The 21,210-nt window shown below is 39.7% G+C and overlaps 1 protein-coding gene across 1 annotated transcript in view; it reads right to left on the bottom strand.

The window, feature by feature from the left end:
- LOC134539557 (phosphatidylinositol 4-phosphate 3-kinase C2 domain-containing subunit beta) overlaps positions 1–20,965 on the bottom strand; it is a 162,935-nt gene extending 141,970 nt beyond the window's left edge. Inside the window, exons 1-8 of the mRNA XM_063381696.1 lie at positions 20,784–20,965; positions 17,520–17,676; positions 14,712–15,374; positions 13,880–14,109; positions 12,115–12,232; positions 10,320–10,463; positions 4,258–4,487; positions 4,066–4,165 (exon numbers count right to left, since the gene is read on the bottom strand). Of these exons, the coding sequence (XP_063237766.1) occupies positions 4,066–4,165; positions 4,258–4,487; positions 10,320–10,463; positions 12,115–12,232; positions 13,880–14,109; positions 14,712–15,374; positions 17,520–17,676 (1,642 nt within the window). The 5' untranslated portion in view covers positions 20,784–20,965. The remainder of the gene's footprint in view (positions 1–4,065; positions 4,166–4,257; positions 4,488–10,319; positions 10,464–12,114; positions 12,233–13,879; positions 14,110–14,711; positions 15,375–17,519; positions 17,677–20,783) is intronic.
- Between the last annotated feature and the right edge of the window lie 245 nt (positions 20,966–21,210).

Raw genomic sequence — 21,210 nt, 5'->3', positions numbered from 1 at the left:
TCCCTCTTACTCCACTCTTCCTCCCCCTGCTCTCGCTGATCAACCTCGTGGGCAGGGTGCCCACAAGGGAAAAAAATATTTTGTACCAATTTAGGCGAGAAAAAAGTACTAGATTATAATTTGTTGCGCTTTTAACAATTTAAGGAAGTTATTATGACATTGCAATGCTCTTAACTTAAATATCACACCACACACACATACAATTCCATAGTTTTTTAAAAATAATTACGCCTGATAACAAAACATACTGGAGTTAACTGTAATGTTATAATATTAAAGAAAAAAAGTACTATATCTGAGCGTAAATGTACTAGACCACTACAAGTACTAGATCTGGTACGAAAGTACTAACTGCGGACACCCTGCTCGTAGGACAACACACACAAGTTAAACTACAAATGGTTATCGAAACACATGTCAAACTGTAACAATACATTGATTGTGACCATGTAGATGACTATCAATATATATAGATATCAGGGGCGCAACAACTAAATTTCCAAAGGGGGGGGCAATATACCTTTTTATAAAGAATCATTGAAGCGGGGGGTCCGGGGGTCCTCCCCCGGGAAAATTTGTATTTAAAGGTGGAAAATGGTGCTATTTAAGCAGTTTTATTATCTAAAAATTGATTATACAGCACTTTCTTTGCCCCCGTTTGCCCCCACTTCAAGTTTTCAGGGGGGGGGGGGGGTTAAAATACCCTTGCCCCCCCTGTTGTTGCACCCCTGATAGATATTGGTTTAAAATCATTAAATCAATACATATAAAGATCGTGCACTGATTGTTTCTCTTATGTTTAGTTGATGGTGAAAACCGATAGATTTTCAGTGGCACGGTTTGAGACCAAAATACAAAACAGTTTGAAGAGAACTAAAGGTGGGCCTGTGTGAATACTAGTTTCTTGATGTGAAGCAAATATGAAATCAAATGATTGAATTATTCGTGAAGTCTAGTCGTACTGCGAATATTTTTTTTCTTGGCATGGCTGTATTCCTGTATTACACTTATTTTATATTATAAAGTACTAGAATAAAGTAAAAAATTATAATAATTTTACATTTGTAATGACTGTTCTTAATATAAAACCATTTGACCCTTAGATTTAGCACCATTCAATACAAATGATACAATAACCATGCATCAAATTAATTTTGTGCATAGATAAAAGCAGACCTGAGCTTCGTCACAAATGCAAAGCTTCACGTCAGATTCGAAGCTTCACATCACATTCAATGCTTCACATAAAATGAATACCAAATTTTCTGAGGAAGTCAAATCAAATATTAAAAAGAGCTTTGATCTGATTAGCTTAGTCAAAGCTTTGCACAGGTGTAATTAAAGGAACACATTGGGATTAAAAATTACTAGCCCAGTTTGAAAACTTACAGTTTGTCAATTTCCCTGTGTTTTCCCGGTTTTGAAGACAACCTTCTCAAACTTCAGAGTTTAAGCTTTTTTTTCTTTTTTTTTTTCTTTCCAAATTTTCCATGTTTATAGGAACCCCGACAAAGCTCAGTTGAACAATAAAAAACCCTGTTCAGAAGTCTTTCAAAGGACTTGCACAAACATAGTCATGCCCAGTGCTCGGTATATTGCACAGTCGTCCGCCCAAGAAAGCGCTAGAACAATTAATTCAAGAAATTGCTTGGACCCTGGTTCAAGGTGAATTAATTATGTAATAGATAGGCCTGTGTGAATACTCGATTTTTGATGCAAAGCGATATCAAATTAAATGTTTAAAATATTCGCAAAGTCAAGTCAATTTGCGAATATTATTCTCAGTGAAACTGTATGTAACACTTATTTTATAAAATACAGGATTTAAGTAACAAAAAATATATATAATATATATAATATATTGTAATGCTTGAACTGATTAAGTGATTAACCAATCCAATAAAAATTACAAAATAACAATATAAAATAAAATATTAACATGGACTTCATTAAAGTAAACGGAGTGCCAACTTTTACTTTTGATTTTTTTTAAGCAGCCAACTTTACCTATTTAATCAAAACATATACAACATGAAAATAAAACCTAGGTATTTGCATGAGTGTATCTTAGGCTTAAGATGTTTTAAAGCTTTGTAATACAGCCAAAGTTTCATATAAAACAAATAGCAATTTCCTGGGAAAATCAAATAGAATATTTGAAAGAGCTTTAATTGTTTAGCTTAGTCAAAACTTCGCACAGAACTAGTAATAGATTCATTGCTCTATAATGTATCTAAAAAAAAGCATTACTTTTGTTTAATGATTGCCTGTGTAAGGTATTTAATTATATAAAATATCAATATGTATAATTTAATTTATGAAATTTTTATTATATGGCTGTTAAACTCTAGAATGTACTTAGATCTATCCTCCCGCTGTGAGAATGATGTATGTACCGTATTTAATCGCATAATGTCCGCCATCGCATAATGTCCGCACATTTCTTTTTAAATACTTGAAATGGAATTTTTTAAAATCTGCATAAAGTCCGCACCAGACAAAGCAACCTTGGCCACCCCTGAAAGGCACAGTAACGGAATAGAAATTTACCGACGCTGTAAACAATGCTTTAACCTTGAGTTGTTCATTTCTCCGGAGCGGTCGCCGAGAGGGTTTTGTAGCGTGGTGAAACCGTCCGGACTCAGAAACTCGCACTCCACTGAGCAGCTGCCTGCGACGTCATGCGAGTTGCAAGGGGATGGGCTATATATAGCACAAGCCAGTACACGTCAACTTACACTACGTCACAAAGTAGGGGAGGTAGCGGAGAAGTGGTGGGGGTACATGCGCACGGTTTCACCTTCTCAATACTTCCACCACGGTTCGTTGGGAGAGGGAAAGGGAAAGGTCACTGGACTAATAGGTAATAAAAATAACTGTAAACGCAGCGGACCCGTGCAATGAAAGATTAAAAAAATATCTTTTCACGCAAAGCGTTTATTTTGTGTAGGCTGGGTGCGGCTTCTAAACGTAAGAGCGCACATGAGAGTGAGAGAAGAAAAAAAAATGAGTGGTGTCTTCCACTAATCGCCGGCACCCAATTATCTCGACACCTGTCACATTTCTCACGTCCGCTGCGGAGGGTCGCCAGTCACCAGCGCTTTGCGAAGTAGTGTGCCGCCGTTAATATTTTTCAACTGGGCCGAGGGAAGGGTGCCAATTTTACGAACCAGCGATTTTACTAATGCAATCCGCGGAACCGTGAGCATACGTAAAATCAGGGTACTAGTAAACTAATTATGAGATAACAATTTTTTTACTCTACACAAAACATGTAAAATTTTGAGGAAAAGAATTTTTTTTCAAAGTTCACCTCATGTCAGCACCTCATTTTTTTTGTTAAAAATGTAGCCAAATTACTGCAGACATTAAGCGAGTAAATACAGTAGTTCTGCAGGGCATACTTTAAGTTCTTAATGAGACTTGGTGAAAAAAAAAAAATATATATATATATATATTACAAGACTAACCAGGTATGTGTCTCCGAAAAATATTAACCGGCCAATAAATTGGAGTACTGAAGAATTATTGGAAAAAAAACTGCTCATGGATTTTACCAGTTTTAAAGTAGAAGCTGTTTTAAGAGTGGCTAACGATAATGCGAGTGAGAGTTTTTTCAAGGCCACGAGAGGCTGGAACTCAAGGCATGTTTAGTGGCGTGCTAGAAGAAGTAAGCGTACTAATCGAACGTACAATGGCCCATCTAAGGCTGTCCAGTGCACCATTTGTTCCCTAGCAAGTCAACTACCAACATTATAAACATCAACACTAGAGGGAGGCTCCCCTTTCATACAACACATTACTTATTTAAGGCACCAGTCCTCAATTAAAATAAAAGGTCAACAAGGTTAGTCCTAATTACAAGCCCTGGTAAGCAGCTTCACATATTATCCAACTAGGTATTTGAAAGCACATTCATCAATCTTTTTACAAATAAATATTAAATAATTTTAAAATACGTATTGGACTGATTTTTAAAGAATACATCAACTGAAAGAGGAACGAGTATCTTAAGATCTGTGTAAACACTGAATCAACACTGTCAAACTACAGTTTGGAACCAACCTAAGAGTATCATCAAAGAATCGTACGACATCGGATCGACCGGTTCGTTGGGCAGCAAGTCCTGCAGCTTCAGGGCGGAGTCCCTGACGTCGTCTTGTGCCTGGAAAAGAAACCCGACGAGGGACATGAACGGAGTGCCACGAACACTGGTGCGACAGCAGGTCTCGCGACGGGGACGGAGGGACCCCTCACCGTGCGGGCCAGCGGCCGCCCCAGCCGCGCGGCAGGCACCAGGCACAGCTCCACGTCGCGCTCCAGCTTGGTGCACTGGTGCACGTACTCGTAGTCGGCCAGGCTCGTCTCGGGCACCAGGAACTCCTGCAGCCCGTGCACCTTCAGCAGGTAGTCGGCGGCGGGGCGGCGCAGGTCACCCTCCAGCTCACACACCACGTGCAGCACCACGTGCTCCACCGTCGAGCCCACTGCGCACACCGCACCTCTCCGCACCTCTCCGCACCTCTCCGCACACACCGTACCTCTCCGCACGCACTGCACCTCTCCGCACGCACTGCACCTCTCCGCACGCACTGCACCCCTCCACTGCCACCAGGCCTGCGCCAACACCGTTCCATCAATTATACCCTCTTTCATCGCACAATCGTCGCACTCGCATGATCGTCGCACCCATATTTCAGGCCGTCAAAATTGGGATAAAAAAAACTTCTCACGTAAACGTCGCATGATGTTTTTGGTCCCGCCATAAGATGCCGAGCGCTTTGTGCAGGTATCTTTTCCGTATAAAACGATGTATTTTAAAGTATAGAAATCTAATATCTATTCAGACATTACCGCTTACTTATTTGATTATTAACGCAAATATGAAGTTGTCCAAAGTGTAAATTTTCTTTCAAAGAAGTTTTCAAACGTTATAACCTTTATCTGATCGTCTGCGTCGCCGCGGTGTACTGTTTATGAACATGTAGCCAGCGCTAGTTGGCATCATTCGTGTTCGGTTATGTTGCTTCCTGTACAGAGCGCGCACATATAGTCGGATATCGATATCTGGCCGACTGCATGCAGCGCGCGCTCTCTGTCGAGTGCCGAGTTAACTACACTTGATGGCCCGCACTCTTTCGTGGCAAGCGTGTACTACGACAGTTACGCGTTAGTTCACGTCACAGATTCAAGTGGCTTGCGTTCGCGTCACACATTTTGTTTTTCTATTATAAGTTGAAGAAAGGTTTTTGTTGCATGAATTATTAATTTAAATTGTTTGGTGTGCTCTTTTAAACTTCACTTTTTAATAAACGTACTTTCCATTAATGGGTTTTGTTTTCATGAATAACTTTACCTAAAATTAAATTTTTTTCCCGCATAATCGTCGCACCCCTACTTTTCAAACTTGATATTAGAATAAAATGTGCGACGATTATGCGAGAAAACACGGTACGAAATGTTGAATCGAATTGCTAGAGACAAGATCATATGGTGAATTGCGATAAAATCAAAATAACCCAGAAAACCATGTCAATACACCTTAAAAAACCTAAATGTAAGTTAACACTTTATATAGCACCAAAATATGTTATATCATGGAATTAAGCAACACTAAAATGAAACTTAATTCAAATCACAAAAAAAAAAATTTAATGTTTGAAATTCATGAATGTTGTTATTTCCTGACAATATTTGTACCTAAGTGTCTGAACCAGAAAACTTATTTAATTCTTTTATCGTGCATCCTTTGTTTAATCTCTTTTAAACTTAAAATGGGTGCTGATTAATTTTTAGGTTCTGAATGTATCTGTTTAAGACTAATTTATTACAAATTATTTTATCGTTAAAATGAAGCATACAAACTATTACAAACTTGAATTTATAAAAATAAAAACAATAACGAAACTGGACAAAATATTTAATTATAAAATCTGGTCGCTACGAGTTGTAAGAAAATCCAAGAAAATAAATTAAAAATTATTTAGCATTTGTAATGTTTGAAATGATAAAAAGATTAACCAATAGGGTCCTTATTTTTAATATAATTCAATATAAATTATAAAATATCCCCGCATAAAATTAATATTATTCAGCATTCATAAAATCAAATGGAGTGTTTTTTTTGTTAATTTATCAATTTTACCCAAACAAAACACATACAACTCAAAAAAAAAAAACTAAATATTTTCATGAGCGAATACAAATGTTTTAAAGCTTTGCAACAAATAAAAAATCTTCACAGCAAACGCGTAGCTTTCATCACAACCAAATCTTCAAATAGAACTAATAGTGAATTTCCTGGTGAAGTCAAAACCAGTATTAAAATTAGAGCTGGGCCGATCACCTATTTTGCCGATCATGCCGATGCCGATCATCTGCTGCCGATCTTGCCGATCTTCTGAGCCGATTAGAGCCTTTCAAGTACCTCTGATTACACGTTGCTTTTGACGGATCACTATAAACGGTGAAATATTCCCAGACAAAACTACTTTTCATTGACATGATTACTTAAAAATCACGACATAATAAATTTCACGGACTAGCGATTATACAGGTAAGCCCGGAAGGTCTTGTCAAGCTTCTCAGACACCAGCGCAGGGGCGTAGCCAGGGGGGGGTTTTAGGGGTTCGAACCCCCCCCTTAGCTCCAAATCTTTAATTAATTTCTTATTCATCACTCAAACAAATTTCATATTAAAATTAATAAAATTTTTACCATTACAATATTTAAATTTAAGTACCGAAAACTGCTAAAATAGCACTATTATACACCTTAAAATCCAAATTTTCCCGGGGGAGGACCCCCGGACCACCCGCTTTAATACGGGGGGGGGGGGGGGGGGGCATGCTTCTTAACACCCCCCACACGCAAATCCTGGCTACGCCACTGCACCAGCGTGCAGCTGGGTTAAGGCCAAGGTCATGTGACGTAACATCTCCCGAGGCTTACTGCGCCTTGGCAGCAGATGGATAAAAATAGTAAACTCCCCATTATTCGTGTTCATTGGGACCCACCGATGCCCGGATAATTGAAATTCTGTAAAAATAAATAAATAAATAAACCCGGATAATCGGTTAACGGTAAGGGCCGCCTTCGTATTGTTGTCTCGGCTTAAAAAAATACGGCACTGCCTAGCCATTAGTTCACGGTCATTTACAACAGCCGAAGAGAGAAAGATAAGATCGTGCTGACCTTGTACACATAAATTTTGGGTAGCTTCCCACCCCCCTCCTCCCCTTCGACCAGCCGAATGCCAGCGAGACACGTCACTCGCCAGGCGCCTGCCGTGCGTTGGCGGGCGGAAAGTAACTCAGCAGCACGTCAAACAACATTCAAACAAACGGGAGACGGGAAGCAGAAGTCAGGACATCCCCCTCAAGTTTAAAGAGTGACAAATGTGACAGCTGAAAAGGGGGGGGGGGGGGGCGACACAAAGGGTCGGTACAAACAGCGTTGCAGAGTTTGGCGGCCCACGCGATGGCTTGCAGTGTTTGCCGGCCGCCGGCCAGCGTGACGTTAATTTTAAGCGCTGACAATTTTAGCTTCTCTTTTTTTTCTGCACTTTTAAATCGTCCCGGATTATCCGATTCCCGTATTAGCGCGTCACAGATTAACGAGGTTCTACTGTGGGAAACAAAAATCTTAATCAACCGGGTTTTTATACAAAAAAAAGTTAAGCTCTATTTCCCGCTAAACAGTATAAGAATATTAATTTCGCTAAACAAAACTTTCAATAGGCCATATTTAGCGAGAAAAAACTAAATAGATGAATTCCCGAAGAGTAGTTGTTTACTAACCACGAGACAACTAGCGCCATTAATCCTACGAATTCCGTCGCGCGACGCGCGTCACTCTAATCTCTGGCGTCATATAACCAACCTAAACAACAGTCGCCACTCGCCATTCCGGTAATATTAACCGTAAATGGTAAACAAATACATAGTTTTCGGTTCGTAAATGATAAATAACTTTACAAATAGTATAATGGAAAATTATTTTACCGAAAGTACCGTAAATATACGTGGAAATTGATACTTAGGTATGTAACTGTTCAATGTTTATAAAACTTACGGTATTTGTTTACTTTATTGGTATTTTTTTTTTCGTGTGTGGTTAGTTTTAAATTATTAAATCCTATTATTTTTCTATGAGTAATCAAATTTTCTTCCCGGAAAGTACTGTAAACAAACATGGAAAGTTGTTAGGTATAGGTAATTATTCAATGTTATAAGTTTGCAGTAGGAGACCAATGATCGGCTCAAATAATCGGCTACGTTTTGCCGATCATTATGATCGGCAAAATTAACAAAATCGGCCGATTATTACGATCGGGGATCGGCATCGGCCCAGCTCTAATTAAAATTAGCTTTGATTGATTTGCTCAGTCAAAGCTCTGCACAGGCTTCGCTAGGCCACGGAAGCCTGAGAACAGTTCACAAAGACAGAGAAAATTCAAAAGAATTGAAAACATGAAAAGGTGTGCTCAAAACCTGTAAAACACACGAAAATTTACAATATCTATACTAATAATGAAACTGTTAACGATAAACAGTCTGTACATTGGATGAAGTTATAAGGGGGTGACACTTGTTAGATCATAAAAACACTACCAAAGTAAATACAGCAGGGGTAAGAATATGAGCATAAATAACAAATATATAATGAATTCGAACCAAAGTTCTATCGTAAAATAATAATTTCAAGAAAAAAACCTGAACGAGGGTTCTTTAAATGATTCATGCTGCAACGGAGTCGCAACGAAGCTTCACCATCTCGCTGCCCGCAGCGCTCCTTTCCCCGCTTCACCTCTTCCTCCCCTCCATCTTTTGGCTCAGTTCCCCTCCTACTCCACCCTCATATCCCCTCCTCTCGTCCCTCCCCTCTTTCCCACCGCGATTTCAGCGCCTCTATCGGCGCACCTTTTTCGGGCTATATAAACCCCGGTGTTACGAGGGTTTATCACTGTCTGAGCTCACTAGGAGTGATGGCGGTCCACCGGGCAGCAATAGCATAATTCTGGAGACACTCAGCGAAGCTATGCCTGATTTCATAGCAATAGTTTGGGGTTTTAGTCCTTATTACGATTTAATGCAGTTAGGAGTCTTTAATGTCAGCTTGTTTCCGTTAACCTCATCGAGTGTCTCGCTCTTGTCATTTTAATGATTAATGTTAACTTAGTTGCTTTGAGGTTTCCATGCGCACGGCACTTTCGACTTTAGTAGACGTTTGTTAGGCTTATGTAGCTTTTCTCTATTTTATGGTTTTAGCTTATTCAGAGCCATCTGCTCACTATGCTCGCGGACTTAACCGTTTTTGTTTTTCTTGCTTGCTGCCCGGTGTTTTGTAACTTAATTTATAGTCTACGCGTCGTGGCGCATCGTATCTAACTACCGGTTTAAGACTTACATACGTTATACTTGAGTACGTTCAGGCGCAATTACCGTGTTAGCTTCACAGGAGTTCGACTTAGAAAATGTTTGAACTAGTGTTAACAAATGCGACTAACAAATTATGTGTCTGAATTACAGTACCGACACACTTACATCTGTTTGTCCTTCTATTAATTCTATCTATCTATTAAAGTCTATGAACACAAACTTTGACGGAAATGTTACGTTAAAAGTGCTAACACGTAAAGAGCTTTATTTATGAATAGTGGTAAAATAACCTTTTGTGTAAAATATAGATGTAAACTTGATTGAACTATTATTGAACTATTATATTGTATTTGAGCACGCTTAGAAATGTGTATCCCTTCATACCATACGCGCATTTAAAATTGTGAAATGTTTTAATGTTTAAACATCTACCTACAGTTATGTGTAATAAAGAGTCTATTTTTCTTATGTTGTTTATATCATTTACAACACACCTCTCTTTCGTAACTTGTAATCGTGGTTACAGTTTTTCTCAGAGTACCTTTCTTAATTTTTTATAATTTTTTTAATTTACATATTTTTCTGAGTGTTCTTATTTATTGGAGTGAGGTTGGGACTATAGTAGGCTTTGCTCCAACCTCGCTTCAATGCAAAGAAGAATTTTAATTTAATGCAGTTTTTTTTTTGGACGTACGCCATTGCAGTTTTGCACTGTTTGTGATGGAAAAATTTCCGAAAAATATATACAAAATAAATAAAAAATATGAAGATAAATATTTACAGAAATCAAGTCAGAATCAGCTGATGTCAAAGTTCGCCCCAAGCAAAAAGGTGTTCATGATTGACTTAATCTAAATCCAGTAGAACAATGAGCCTCCTCCTACAGGAGCACCGCATGGTTACTGTGTCGGAACAGGCGAGTGCGGGAAGCACACTCACGATCGCAGGTGAACGTGACGGCACCGCCTCCCTCCTCGGAGTGCACCACCAGCTTCACGCTGGTCTCCGTGACGCAGGAGCTCTCGATGATGGGACTGGTCACGATGCCCGGGTTGCTGAGCGGGTCGTCATGCGGGAACTCCGCTGGGGACACACCCACACCCACACCCACCCAGATGGAAAACCAGTACACGTATAACCCTCTCAAGAACATCCCAAATCAAAAAAAAATATTCCCGATTATAGGTTTAAAAATTTTTAGCAATTCACCTGTAAATATATACAATTTTATCCTTATAATACGTTTTCCCCGTTAAAAAGTTTAAAATTTTAAGTGTCTTCAGAAACTTCTTAACAGGTATTTACTGTATTTCCAAAGATGTGACAATACAGATATGTCTTCCATGACATCCTAATCAACACCAGCTTTTACAATGAACTATACTCAACGACCTAGAGATATATAGACTGCTAGTGGGAGGCCATCTTTGATTCCAATTGAATTTGACAGAATGGTGGGCAAACAGTGCTTTGTTAGAAGACGACGTACGTTGACAGCAGAAAAGTGGCAGTGTACTAAGTTAATTATGTAATATTAAAGGATGAATTATGTTCATTATGTAAAATTATGTGATGAATGAACAGATAACAAATAACACAAATAACAAACCCACACAAATAATTTAAAAGTGGTCATTAGTCCATTGCAGTCGATTACTTTAAATTAATAGTACTAAGTGATGAGATAAATTCCATGTACTGTATCAAATTACCTACCCGAAATACATATATAATAGGTTCAAAAACTGATCTACATATTGGTCACAAACGTTGGGTCGAAGAAGGGTTAGCTATTTTCTAGCGCATTTAATGTCGTACTTACACATCACACTATGATGAAACTGTATTTAAAATTATATTTCACTCATTCCATCTTTAAGTATTACCCGCATAAACAGTAAAATTGCGAAAAACCTACATTTTTAGGGAATTTACTAGCAACTTGCATCTTTCTCCCATAAGAACCAATGCTTTTACAGTTATGTTTTGCCCACCATTCTGTCAAAACAGCTCTCTGTCTCTCTCGCTCGGATTGTAGTTCCCCAGTATGCCGTCGACAGCAGCAATTGGCGCTGAAAGCAGTGTGATAAGCAGTCTATATATCTCTAGGTCGTTGACTATACTGCATTCACTGTTATTAGTTTTGCTAAACCTTTTGTGAAGAATGTGATGCTGTCAATGCATAAATTCGAAATTATGTATTACTTTAGCTGTAATTCAACAGTTAAAACTAGCATTCCATGTTACTTAAACTTAACAAATACACTGTGTATTTGTTAAGTTTTAGTAACATGAAGAAAATGGCACAGGAAGTCTCTCCTTACTAAATAAAATTTGAAAATCCTTATTTCAAATCCAAACTATACAACCTAAACTAGGTATAGTGTACAAATTGAGTAAAAATTGTAACTAATAAAATATTAAAAAATATAATAATAATAAAAAAAGGACATATATGGAATGAACTAAGTAAGTAAATTTTGAAGTACCACAAACAAAATGGTTTTGAATGGGCATGTAATTTAATTAATAGGCTATTTAATAATGTTGTAAATGCCCCCCCCCCCCCCCCCCAAAAAAAAAAGAGCTAGAATAAAAATTGTGTGTATTAACCTCCCTTGAATAGGTCCTGCTTAATTTACTAACAATAATTTTAAAAATACAAAAATACCACGTAGATTTTGGTAAGGGTAAAATTACTTATGTTTGGCACCAGAACGCAAGTGTCCCTCACCTCTGACAGACCTGACCATCTTGTAGAAGGCTTGCAGGTCTGGATCGTGTAGCGCTCCCGTCTCTCCCTTCTGCTTCACCAGCTTCACGTTCTCGTACAGCCTGCTCTTCACTTTGTGCTGCAACACAACGCAAACAACACTCGTCCCGGTGACCGGTCTGTTGTGCCACAACATTCACAGTGCGTGCATTTCCCGACAGCACCAACTCAGACTTATCATATTTTTACCTTTCCGTTTGGATTAAAACAACTTAAAAAACCACCAGATAAACCAGCTAGATAAACTGCAGAAAAAATTGATTATGAAGACTACGAAAGAAAGAGAAACTAGAAAAGCAATCACCAATACAAATGTTTTCAAAACGTACAAACATTATGAGCAGACTGACAGCATAGTGAGCATCAGAGACTCTCCAAAACACAAATCCAAATTGAAAGTAATAAACGAAAAGGACATTGTGATGAATGTTTTTTTGAAGTGTTATTCCAATTGAAAGTAATAAACGAAAAGGACATTGCGATGAATGTTTTCTTTGAAGTATTATTCCAATTGAAAGTAATAAACGAAAAGGACATTGCGATGAATGTTTTCTTTGAAGTATTATTCCAATTGAAAGTAATAAACGAAAAGGACATTGTGATGAATGTTTTCTTTGAAGTATTAATCCAATTGAAAGTAATAAACGAAAAGGACATTGTGATGAATGTTTTCTTTGAAGTATTATTCCAATTGACAGTAATAAACGAAAAGGACATTGTGATGAATGTTTTCTTTGAAGTATTATTCCAATTGAAAGTAATAAACGAAAAGGACATTGTGATGAATGTTTTCTTTGAAGTATTATTCCAATTGAAAGTAATAAACGAAAAGGACATTGTGATGAATGTTTTCTTTGAAGTATTAATCCAATTGAAAGTAATAAACGAAAAGGACATTGCGATGAATGTTTTCTTTGAAGTATTATTCCAATTGAAAGTAATAAACGAAAAGGACATTGCGATGAATGTTTTCTTTGAAGTATTATTCCAATTGAAAGTAATAAACGAAAAGGACATTGTGATGAATGTTTTTTTGAAGTGTTATTCCAATTGAAAGTAATAAACGAAAAGGACATTGTGATGAATGTTTTTTTGAAGTGTTATTCCAATTGAAAGTAATAAATGAAAAGGACATTGCGATGAATGTTTTCTTTGAAGTATTATTCCAATTGAAAGTAATAAACGAAAAGGACATTGTGATGAATGTTTTCTTTGAAGTATTAATCCAATTGAAAGTAATAAACGAAAAGGACATTGTGATGAATGTTTTCTTTGAAGTATTAATCCAATTGAAAGTAATAAACGAAAAGGACATTGTGATGAATGTTTTCTTTGAAGTATTATTCCAATTGACAGTAATAAACGAAAAGGACATTGTGATGAATGTTTTCTTTGAAGTATTATTCCAATTGAAAGTAATAAACGAAAAGGACATTGTGATGAATGTTTTCTTTGAAGTATTATTCCAATTGAAAGTAATAAACGAAAAGGACATTGTGATGAATGTTTTCTTTGAAGTATTAATCCAATTGAAAGTAATAAACGAAAAGGACATTGTGATGAATGTTTTTTTGAAGTGTTATTCCAATTGAAAGTAATAAACGAAAAGGACATTGTGATGAATGTTTTTTTGAAGTGTTATTCCAATTGAAAGTAATAAACGAAAAGGACATTGCGATGAAGTGTTCTTCCAACAGAAGGAAGGGAAACGGCCGGGGACAGATACCTTCCTGTCGAGGGAAGACCGCCGCCTCTCGATTGTGCTCCAGGCCGCCGAGTTGCGCGGTGGCAGCGGAGGGGGGGTGCAGGGGCTCAGCGGGGCGCTGCGCTCCTTCACGACCGCCGCGTACACGGGGTCGCACTGCGAGCCCTCCCCGCTCTGCGCGTACATGTAGTCGAACGGGTCGTAGGGGTCGTACACGCTGCCCGACCACTGGGAATCCACCTCGTCTGCATCTGCACTCACACACACGCGCACTCTGCCGTCATCGGCGTGCCGGACGCTCTACCGTGACCTCGCAGCACATAACTCAGGGCCAAGGGGTACATCATTTTGTCCGGCCCCCTCCCTATCAGTTTCCCAATTTACTCGGACAAAAAGCACAGACCGTAACCACAATACCCAGTGACCACGCTGTAGACAGAAACGTAAAAGCCGTAAAAACCCAACTAACCAATTAACGATCCCGCATGTGACTTGTCTCCGTTGCCACCCACAATGTAATTATGAATTGTTTAAAAACAAATACAACAAGAAGAATGTTCGAAACCTCACCAGGAATTGAGGCAGGCGGACATTCGGTCCTAACCTTCAGGCCTGCTCAGCTTTACACCAAAAAGGAAAGGTGTCCAGTTACGCTTAGTATTTACATGTACGAGACAGATTGCAGCAATGGCAGTTTTGACCATAGTAAATCCTCGAATAATTATTAATTCATGATCGCACCAAAGCAAAAAGGTATCAAAACTGGAAATTTTGCGTGGATATTAGATATGTTGGTGAGCAAAAGTAATTGATGTAATATCCATAAACACATAATCAAATCCTCCGCGCTTACCTTTGGTTATGACGCTAGCAGCGTCCAGTGCCGGCTGGTCTGCATTGAGCAGCGGGTCGAAGGCTTCCAGCACACTGACACGCGAGGACGACGCGTCTCCGAGGCTCGGCTGGTCGAACGGGGTCAGATCTATCAGGTTGTTGTCGTCCCTCTTCTCGGGCAGCCTCGGCACCACCGGCTCGCCAGCGGTCTCCGCCACGGGCAGCGGGTAGGCGCTGGTGTTGACGGGGACGATGGTCCGGTACCCGCCCCCCACGCTCGTGCTGGACACGTGGGGCAGGAACAAGCTCGGCCGTGCGCTGTAGGGCGGCGTGGCACCCGCGTACTTGTAGTCCGTGCAGCCGGGGGGGATGTGGAGGACCCCGCCCCTGTACGGGAGGGTCGCCCCGTAGCGAGGCTCGTTCAGCAGCACAGTGGTGGTGTGCTTCCTCCTCTCCGCGGGGCACGGGCAGTTGAAGCTGATGAGGTCGCTCTCCGGGGGCTCCGGGGTCGACAAGGTGGAAGAGGCGGAGCTCCCCCGCCGCTGCACTGCCGGGGGCGGGGCTATCATCTGGGAGAGGCGGGACCCGCCCGTGTTGAACGAGCCGGGCCGGGGTCGAGACTTCAGGTCAACCTTCGCCACTCGCTCCGCGGCGGGCGCCCGGTCCGCAGTGCCGCCACTTCCTGTGCAAGCATTCCCACCGCTCCTCACCACACCAGTTGACGTGAGATGCAAGTAGAAGACATACTTGTCTCGTCAAGTCTGAGGTCATCGGAGACTACGAGGGTGATGAGATGGGAATGGAGCAGAGCACTGATGGAATATATGGGTGGGGAAAACGTTAGCACCACGAGAAAACACTCTGGCTCATGGCAACGTCTGCCACGCTTGGGTGGCCCAGGACAATGTACCTGTGTGATCTCTTAGTTCCGTGTGTGGGGATCATGCAAGGCTTATGAGGGGCCAACATCCATACAAAGCCTCACGCACGCACGCACGCACGCACGCGGCTTGAGGAAGCATAATGTAACATAGTTACCATTAAACTGTACAACTCTATTCATTTAAAATTGTATAATGTACTTTATTATAATTCTAATAACAATAACAAAATTTCTCCAGATAAATTAGCAAAACCATTGCTGGAATTGAAGTTCCAGATTGGCTAAAATATGTGGTTTTAAAGAGTTAATTTTCTTTAAATATTCTGGAGGAGAGCCCATGCACAACCTTATCATGTAGAGACTAATCCATAACCCCCGCTAGGCCCAGTAGTATGTAGGGCCCTTCTCAAAAGTTAATAGGCCCATGATGCCGCAAAGTCTAAGGCCGCTCACTGTGTATAGGGCTAGTGTACTTCCAGTTCTTGCAGCGAGGACTAGCGTACTCTCTAGTTCTCGCAGCGAGGGCTAGTGTACTATCTAGTTCTCGCAGCGAGGGCTAGTGTACTATCTAGTTCTCGCAGCAAGGGCTAGTGTATCATCTAGTTCTCGCACTGAAGGATAGTGTACTCTCCAGTACTCGCAGCGAGGGCTAGTGTACTATCTAGTTCTCACAGCAAGGGCTAGTGTAAAACCCGTTCTTGCATCAAGGGCAAATGTACTCCCTTGTTCTCGCAACGAGGACTAGCGTACTCCCTTGTTCTCGCAACGAGGATTAGCGTACTCTCTAGTTCGCGCAACGAGGACTAGCGTACTCTCTAGTTCTTGCAGCGAGAACTAACATACTCTCTAGTTCTCGCAGCGAGGACTAACATACTCTCTAGTCCTCACAGCGAGGACTAGCATACTCTCCAGTCCTCACAGCGAGGGCTAGTGTACTCTCCAGTCCTCACAGCGAGGGCTAGTGTACTCTGCAGTTCTTGCAGCGAGGTCTAGTGTACTCTGCAGTTCTCACAGCGAGGGCTAGTGTACTCTGCAGTTCTCGCAGCGAGGTCTAGTGTACTCTCTAGTTCTCGCAGCGAGGTCTAGTGTACTCTGCAGTTCTCGAAGCGAGGTCTAGTGTACTCTGCAGTTCTCGCAGCGAAAGTCTAGTGTACTCTGCAGTTCTCACAGGGAGGTCTAGTGTACTCCCTTGTTCTCGCAACGAGGATTAGCGTACTCTCTAGTTCGAGCAACGAGGACTAGCGTACTCTCTAGTTCTTGCAGCGAGAACTAGCATACTCTCCAGTCCTCACAGCGAGGGTTAGTGTACTCTGCAGTTCTCACAGCGAGGGCTAGTGTACTCTGCAGTTCTCACAGTGAGGTCTAGTGTACTCTCTAGTTCTCGCAGCGAGGTCTAGTGTACTCTGCAGTTCTCGAAGCGAGGTCTAGTGTACTCTGCAGTTCTCGCAGCGAAAGTCTAGTGTACTCTGCAGTTCTCACAGGGAGGTCTAGTGTACTCCCTTGTTCTCGCAACGAGGATTAGCGTACTCTCTAGTTCGCGCAACGAGGACTAGCGTACTCTCTAGTTCTTGCAGCGAGAACTAACATACTCTCTAGTTCTCGCAGCGAGGACTAACATACTCTCTAGTCCTCACAGCGAGGACTAGCATACTCTCCAGTCCTCACAGCGAGGGCTAGTGTACTCTGCAGTTCTTGCAGCGAGGTCTAGTGTACTCTGCAGTTCTCACAGCGAGGGCTAGTGTACTCTGCAGTTCTCGCAGCGAGGTCTAGTGTACTCTGCAGTTCTCGCAGCGAAAGTCTAGTGTACTCTGCAGTTCTCACAGGGAGGTCTAGTGTACTCTCTAGTTCTCGCAGCGAGGTCTAGTGTACTCTGCAGTTCTCGCAGCGAGGGCTAGTGTTGCAGTGAGAAGCACGGGGCCAGCAAGGAGCAGGCGGGCGCCCTACCTGCGCCGGAAGGGCTGCTGCAGTTCTGCCGTCTCTTCAGGCGGAAGTTGTCGAGCGCGAGGCTCTCCAGGCTGAGCGACAGGGCCCGCTCCAGGTCCTCCTGGAACTGCCGCTCGTAGTCGGGCTCCCGGGGCACCGGGCGAGTCGGCTCCCCCATCTGCACACACGCAGTCCACCCTGGCTCTATCTGCGTGACAGCTAGTTTAGTGACTCAATGTTTTAGCCTACTGTACATCCTTCGTTGAAAATAACTGGCTACTGTGTTTTGAGTTGAAAACACCTTAGCACTTGATAAAATGCATTTGGTAGGAGTAATTTCACGAATGGAACAGAAGTCGATTGGAACGGAATGTATAAACATGGCGCTGCCATCAGTGGATGTCTCGTAAATCTCTAAAAGGTGGCGGGCCCGCGCGATTCATCCGTAAATATTAACTTTTTGTAAATATCTGGGAATGTACTAAGCACAATGGTGTGCCAAACTAAACTTTATAATAGTGTAACTAACCTTAATACTTTATGTTATATTTTACACTCATTAACACACATAATAACAATTTTTACAATCCATATGTAGAGAGTGAGCAGTGTTTGTCATACTGTAGACACGCAGAAATTGTTTGCCTACATATGTTCGATTCTATATTGATTAAAGAATTTTGTGATGGAATTTTTACTGTTAAGTCTCAAATATTAAATTAGCTGAAAAAGGTTAAGATTTGCTTGTAGGAAGTATTTAAAATACTTATTTCTGTCGTTTAAGCACAAAGTCACAATCGTAAGGAATATTGGAAAGCAGTTTTGCTGAGCACTGGTGTGGTAATGACAGGTAGAGAAAACGTTGATGTGAATGACTCAAATGTTACATCAGCCCATAAAACATGTGCTTCACAACATGAAAAACATTTGCTGCATTTGGTATCTTGCAAAAATTTACTAAGATACCTTTGAAATTTCCAAATTAGTAAGCTGTAAGAAAATAAATTAATTTTTTTATTTAAACAAAAACATTTAAGTGTAACCGAGGAGATTAGGCCCAAATATGTTACAGGAATTTTGAATTTAAAAACAAACTACATAAGCAATTTTATTTATGTATCTTTCTGATTTCCAAGTCCACATAATATAAATAAACACAGAATAACAAAACATTTTTAACTAATGGCATTTGTGAAATCTAATTCACAACTTACCTAATATTGCAAACCAAAAACTAATATAATCAAAGGGTTTTTACTGTATGATCTTAAAATGAATTGTTCTAGACTGCAGTGAGGTCAACTGAGCGATAAGTCATTATGTGTGAACTAAATGAAAATTTTAGCTAAAAGACAAATAAAATTATAGGCTCTGATTGCTATAAATGGCATCCTGTACTCAATTTTCCATCCACATACCAAGTTAAAAGGTGGATAGGCGTAAAATCAAAAAAGTACTACATTTAACTGCCAGGTGAGTGTGTTTGAAAGTAAACATCATTTTATTTATTTTCTGTTGATAATAAATAAAAAAACTAGTTACTATGAAAGAAAACAAAAACTTTTAAATCAATTTATGGTTTTATAGTAGAAATATTTTAAGTGTGTGTTTTTCAATATTTAGATTAACATTTACTTTAGCCAACAGCTTTGACTGCAATAAACCATACGGCATATCAGCTTCAGGGTGAGAAAGGATTTCAGTTTCAATCTAACATGAATTGAATACGGCAAATTGAACCAAAACTGTAAACCAACAAGTAATGAAAAATCCAAAAATCAATTATGTTGTCTTCATTTACTGCAATATTTCGGTCCAGGAGCATAAGTAGAATTGCAATTCAAGGGGTGAGAGAGGAAAGGAGAGCAGATTCATTATGCCTCCTCTTTGCTTTCAAATTCTTTCTAGTCTATTGATGGTGAGAATGATATATTTTTTTAAGATTTTGATGTTTTGGGGGGGGGGGGTGAAGGGGGGGAGGAGGAGAAGGGGATATATCCCCCCCCCACGTATGCCCTTGATTTTAGCAGTGTTCATCTGTGCTGGTCTTCGAACAAAGCTAAAGCTAGAACTACATGATGGTAATATCCAAGCAAGAACCATGCAATTGTGCAACTCTCCTACTAGCTCTTGTGAGAGCTCCTGAAGGGCTACAGCTCATGAAGTATCAGGTGATTGAACGTGTGTTGTGTGTTGTCGCTCTTACAACAAACAAGTGATGTGATGGGTCCTTTCGTCCTGGGATGTCGCAGCCTCTAATCGAAACACAGAAGTCGGAAGTATAAAGTTCTCGGAAAACTATTGTGTTTGTTTCGTCTTTTCCTGTTTTGGAAAACTATTGTGTTTGTTTAGTATTTTCGTTTTGTTGTGTTTTTGTCTCGTTTCAACTGTTGTGCTGGTTTGTTTCTGTTTTGCAAAACTATTGTGTTTGTTTCGTCTTTTCGTTTTGTTGTGACTTTGTCTCGTTTCAACTTTTGTGCTGAATTTTTTTGGGGTTCAATTCATCATTTGTGGGATTTTTTTCATTCTCTTTGTTTTTCTTTGTTTGTTGACCATATTCCTGTTATGAAATATCATGTGGTGTATATATCCGGTTAACAACAGCAATTTTTTGCTTAATTTGTGTTTTTTGTCTTTTGGTTTATTGTAGTTTTCTTCTACAAACATACATGTGCTTAGCAATGGCATATGTCCAAAAGCTTACATCAAGTCATGCACTCCCATTGCACAAATCTTTCAAAGATAACTTTAATTGTTAGTTAGGCATTGCCAATTTAAAATGTAGCTAACTTAACTAACAAACTATGCTTAATATTTTATAGAATTTATAATGAACTACCTAACCTAACCAACCGTTCACACGATTATAGAGTATTTTTAATGAAACTAACTTTACCTAAAAAACCAATCACGCGATTTTTACAGTATATTTTAATGTAGCTAAGATAACCTAACACACCGTTCTCACAATTTTACACTATTAATGTTATTGAAACTAACCTTACTTCTAATTTAAACGGTTAACTATTTGAAGTATCACAAATTATTTAAGAAAGTTATTCGAAAACATGTTAACAAGTGGGGAAAAAAATGCATTTTGAAAGTCTTATTCATCTAGATAGCATAACAATCGCAATTATACTTTTGAATGTTATCTCCTACGACACACGAAATCTTCACACATTGGCAGTCGAGAGTTTCCAAAATTCAATGAATAGCAAAATTTCTTATAGAAATGTAAAAGTGAACGAGAGTAAATATGCATTTGTGTAAACCTTAAATTACCTTAAAGTTAGTTCCTCCAAGGATTTTAGTAAAATATTTCACTTGAAAGGACGCCCGCTAATAACATCAAATCTGCAAGATTTTCATTTCTTGAAGGCATCTTCGAGTTAACGTTAAAAGCATCAGAGGAAAAAACACATAATCAGCTGTTTTTGGCATTTAGTAGATAAAAAAATACTATTGTTATTAAAAGTTTTTTTTATTTAGTTTGGCATTTCTGTCTTGAACCATCGTACCAACCGTACTTATCTAACATCCAACAAGCCTTCGGAAATAGCGAAATAAATATTCTGCAATCGTATATTTTTATAAATAAAACTATACATTACTTTTAACCAGCTATTTTATTCTTTATTTGCTATTTTAACAAAATATATAGTTTTGAGGAGTAAAACAATTCCTAAAGATACAGTTATTATGTGGAGCA

Source organism: Bacillus rossius, chromosome 15 (genome assembly GCF_032445375.1).
Source record: "Bacillus rossius redtenbacheri isolate Brsri chromosome 15, Brsri_v3, whole genome shotgun sequence".
In the NCBI taxonomy this organism is placed as follows: domain Eukaryota; kingdom Metazoa; phylum Arthropoda; class Insecta; order Phasmatodea; family Bacillidae; genus Bacillus; species Bacillus rossius.
The sequence above is the reverse complement of the archived record's forward strand: the minus strand, read 5'-3'. Positions and strand labels throughout refer to the sequence as shown.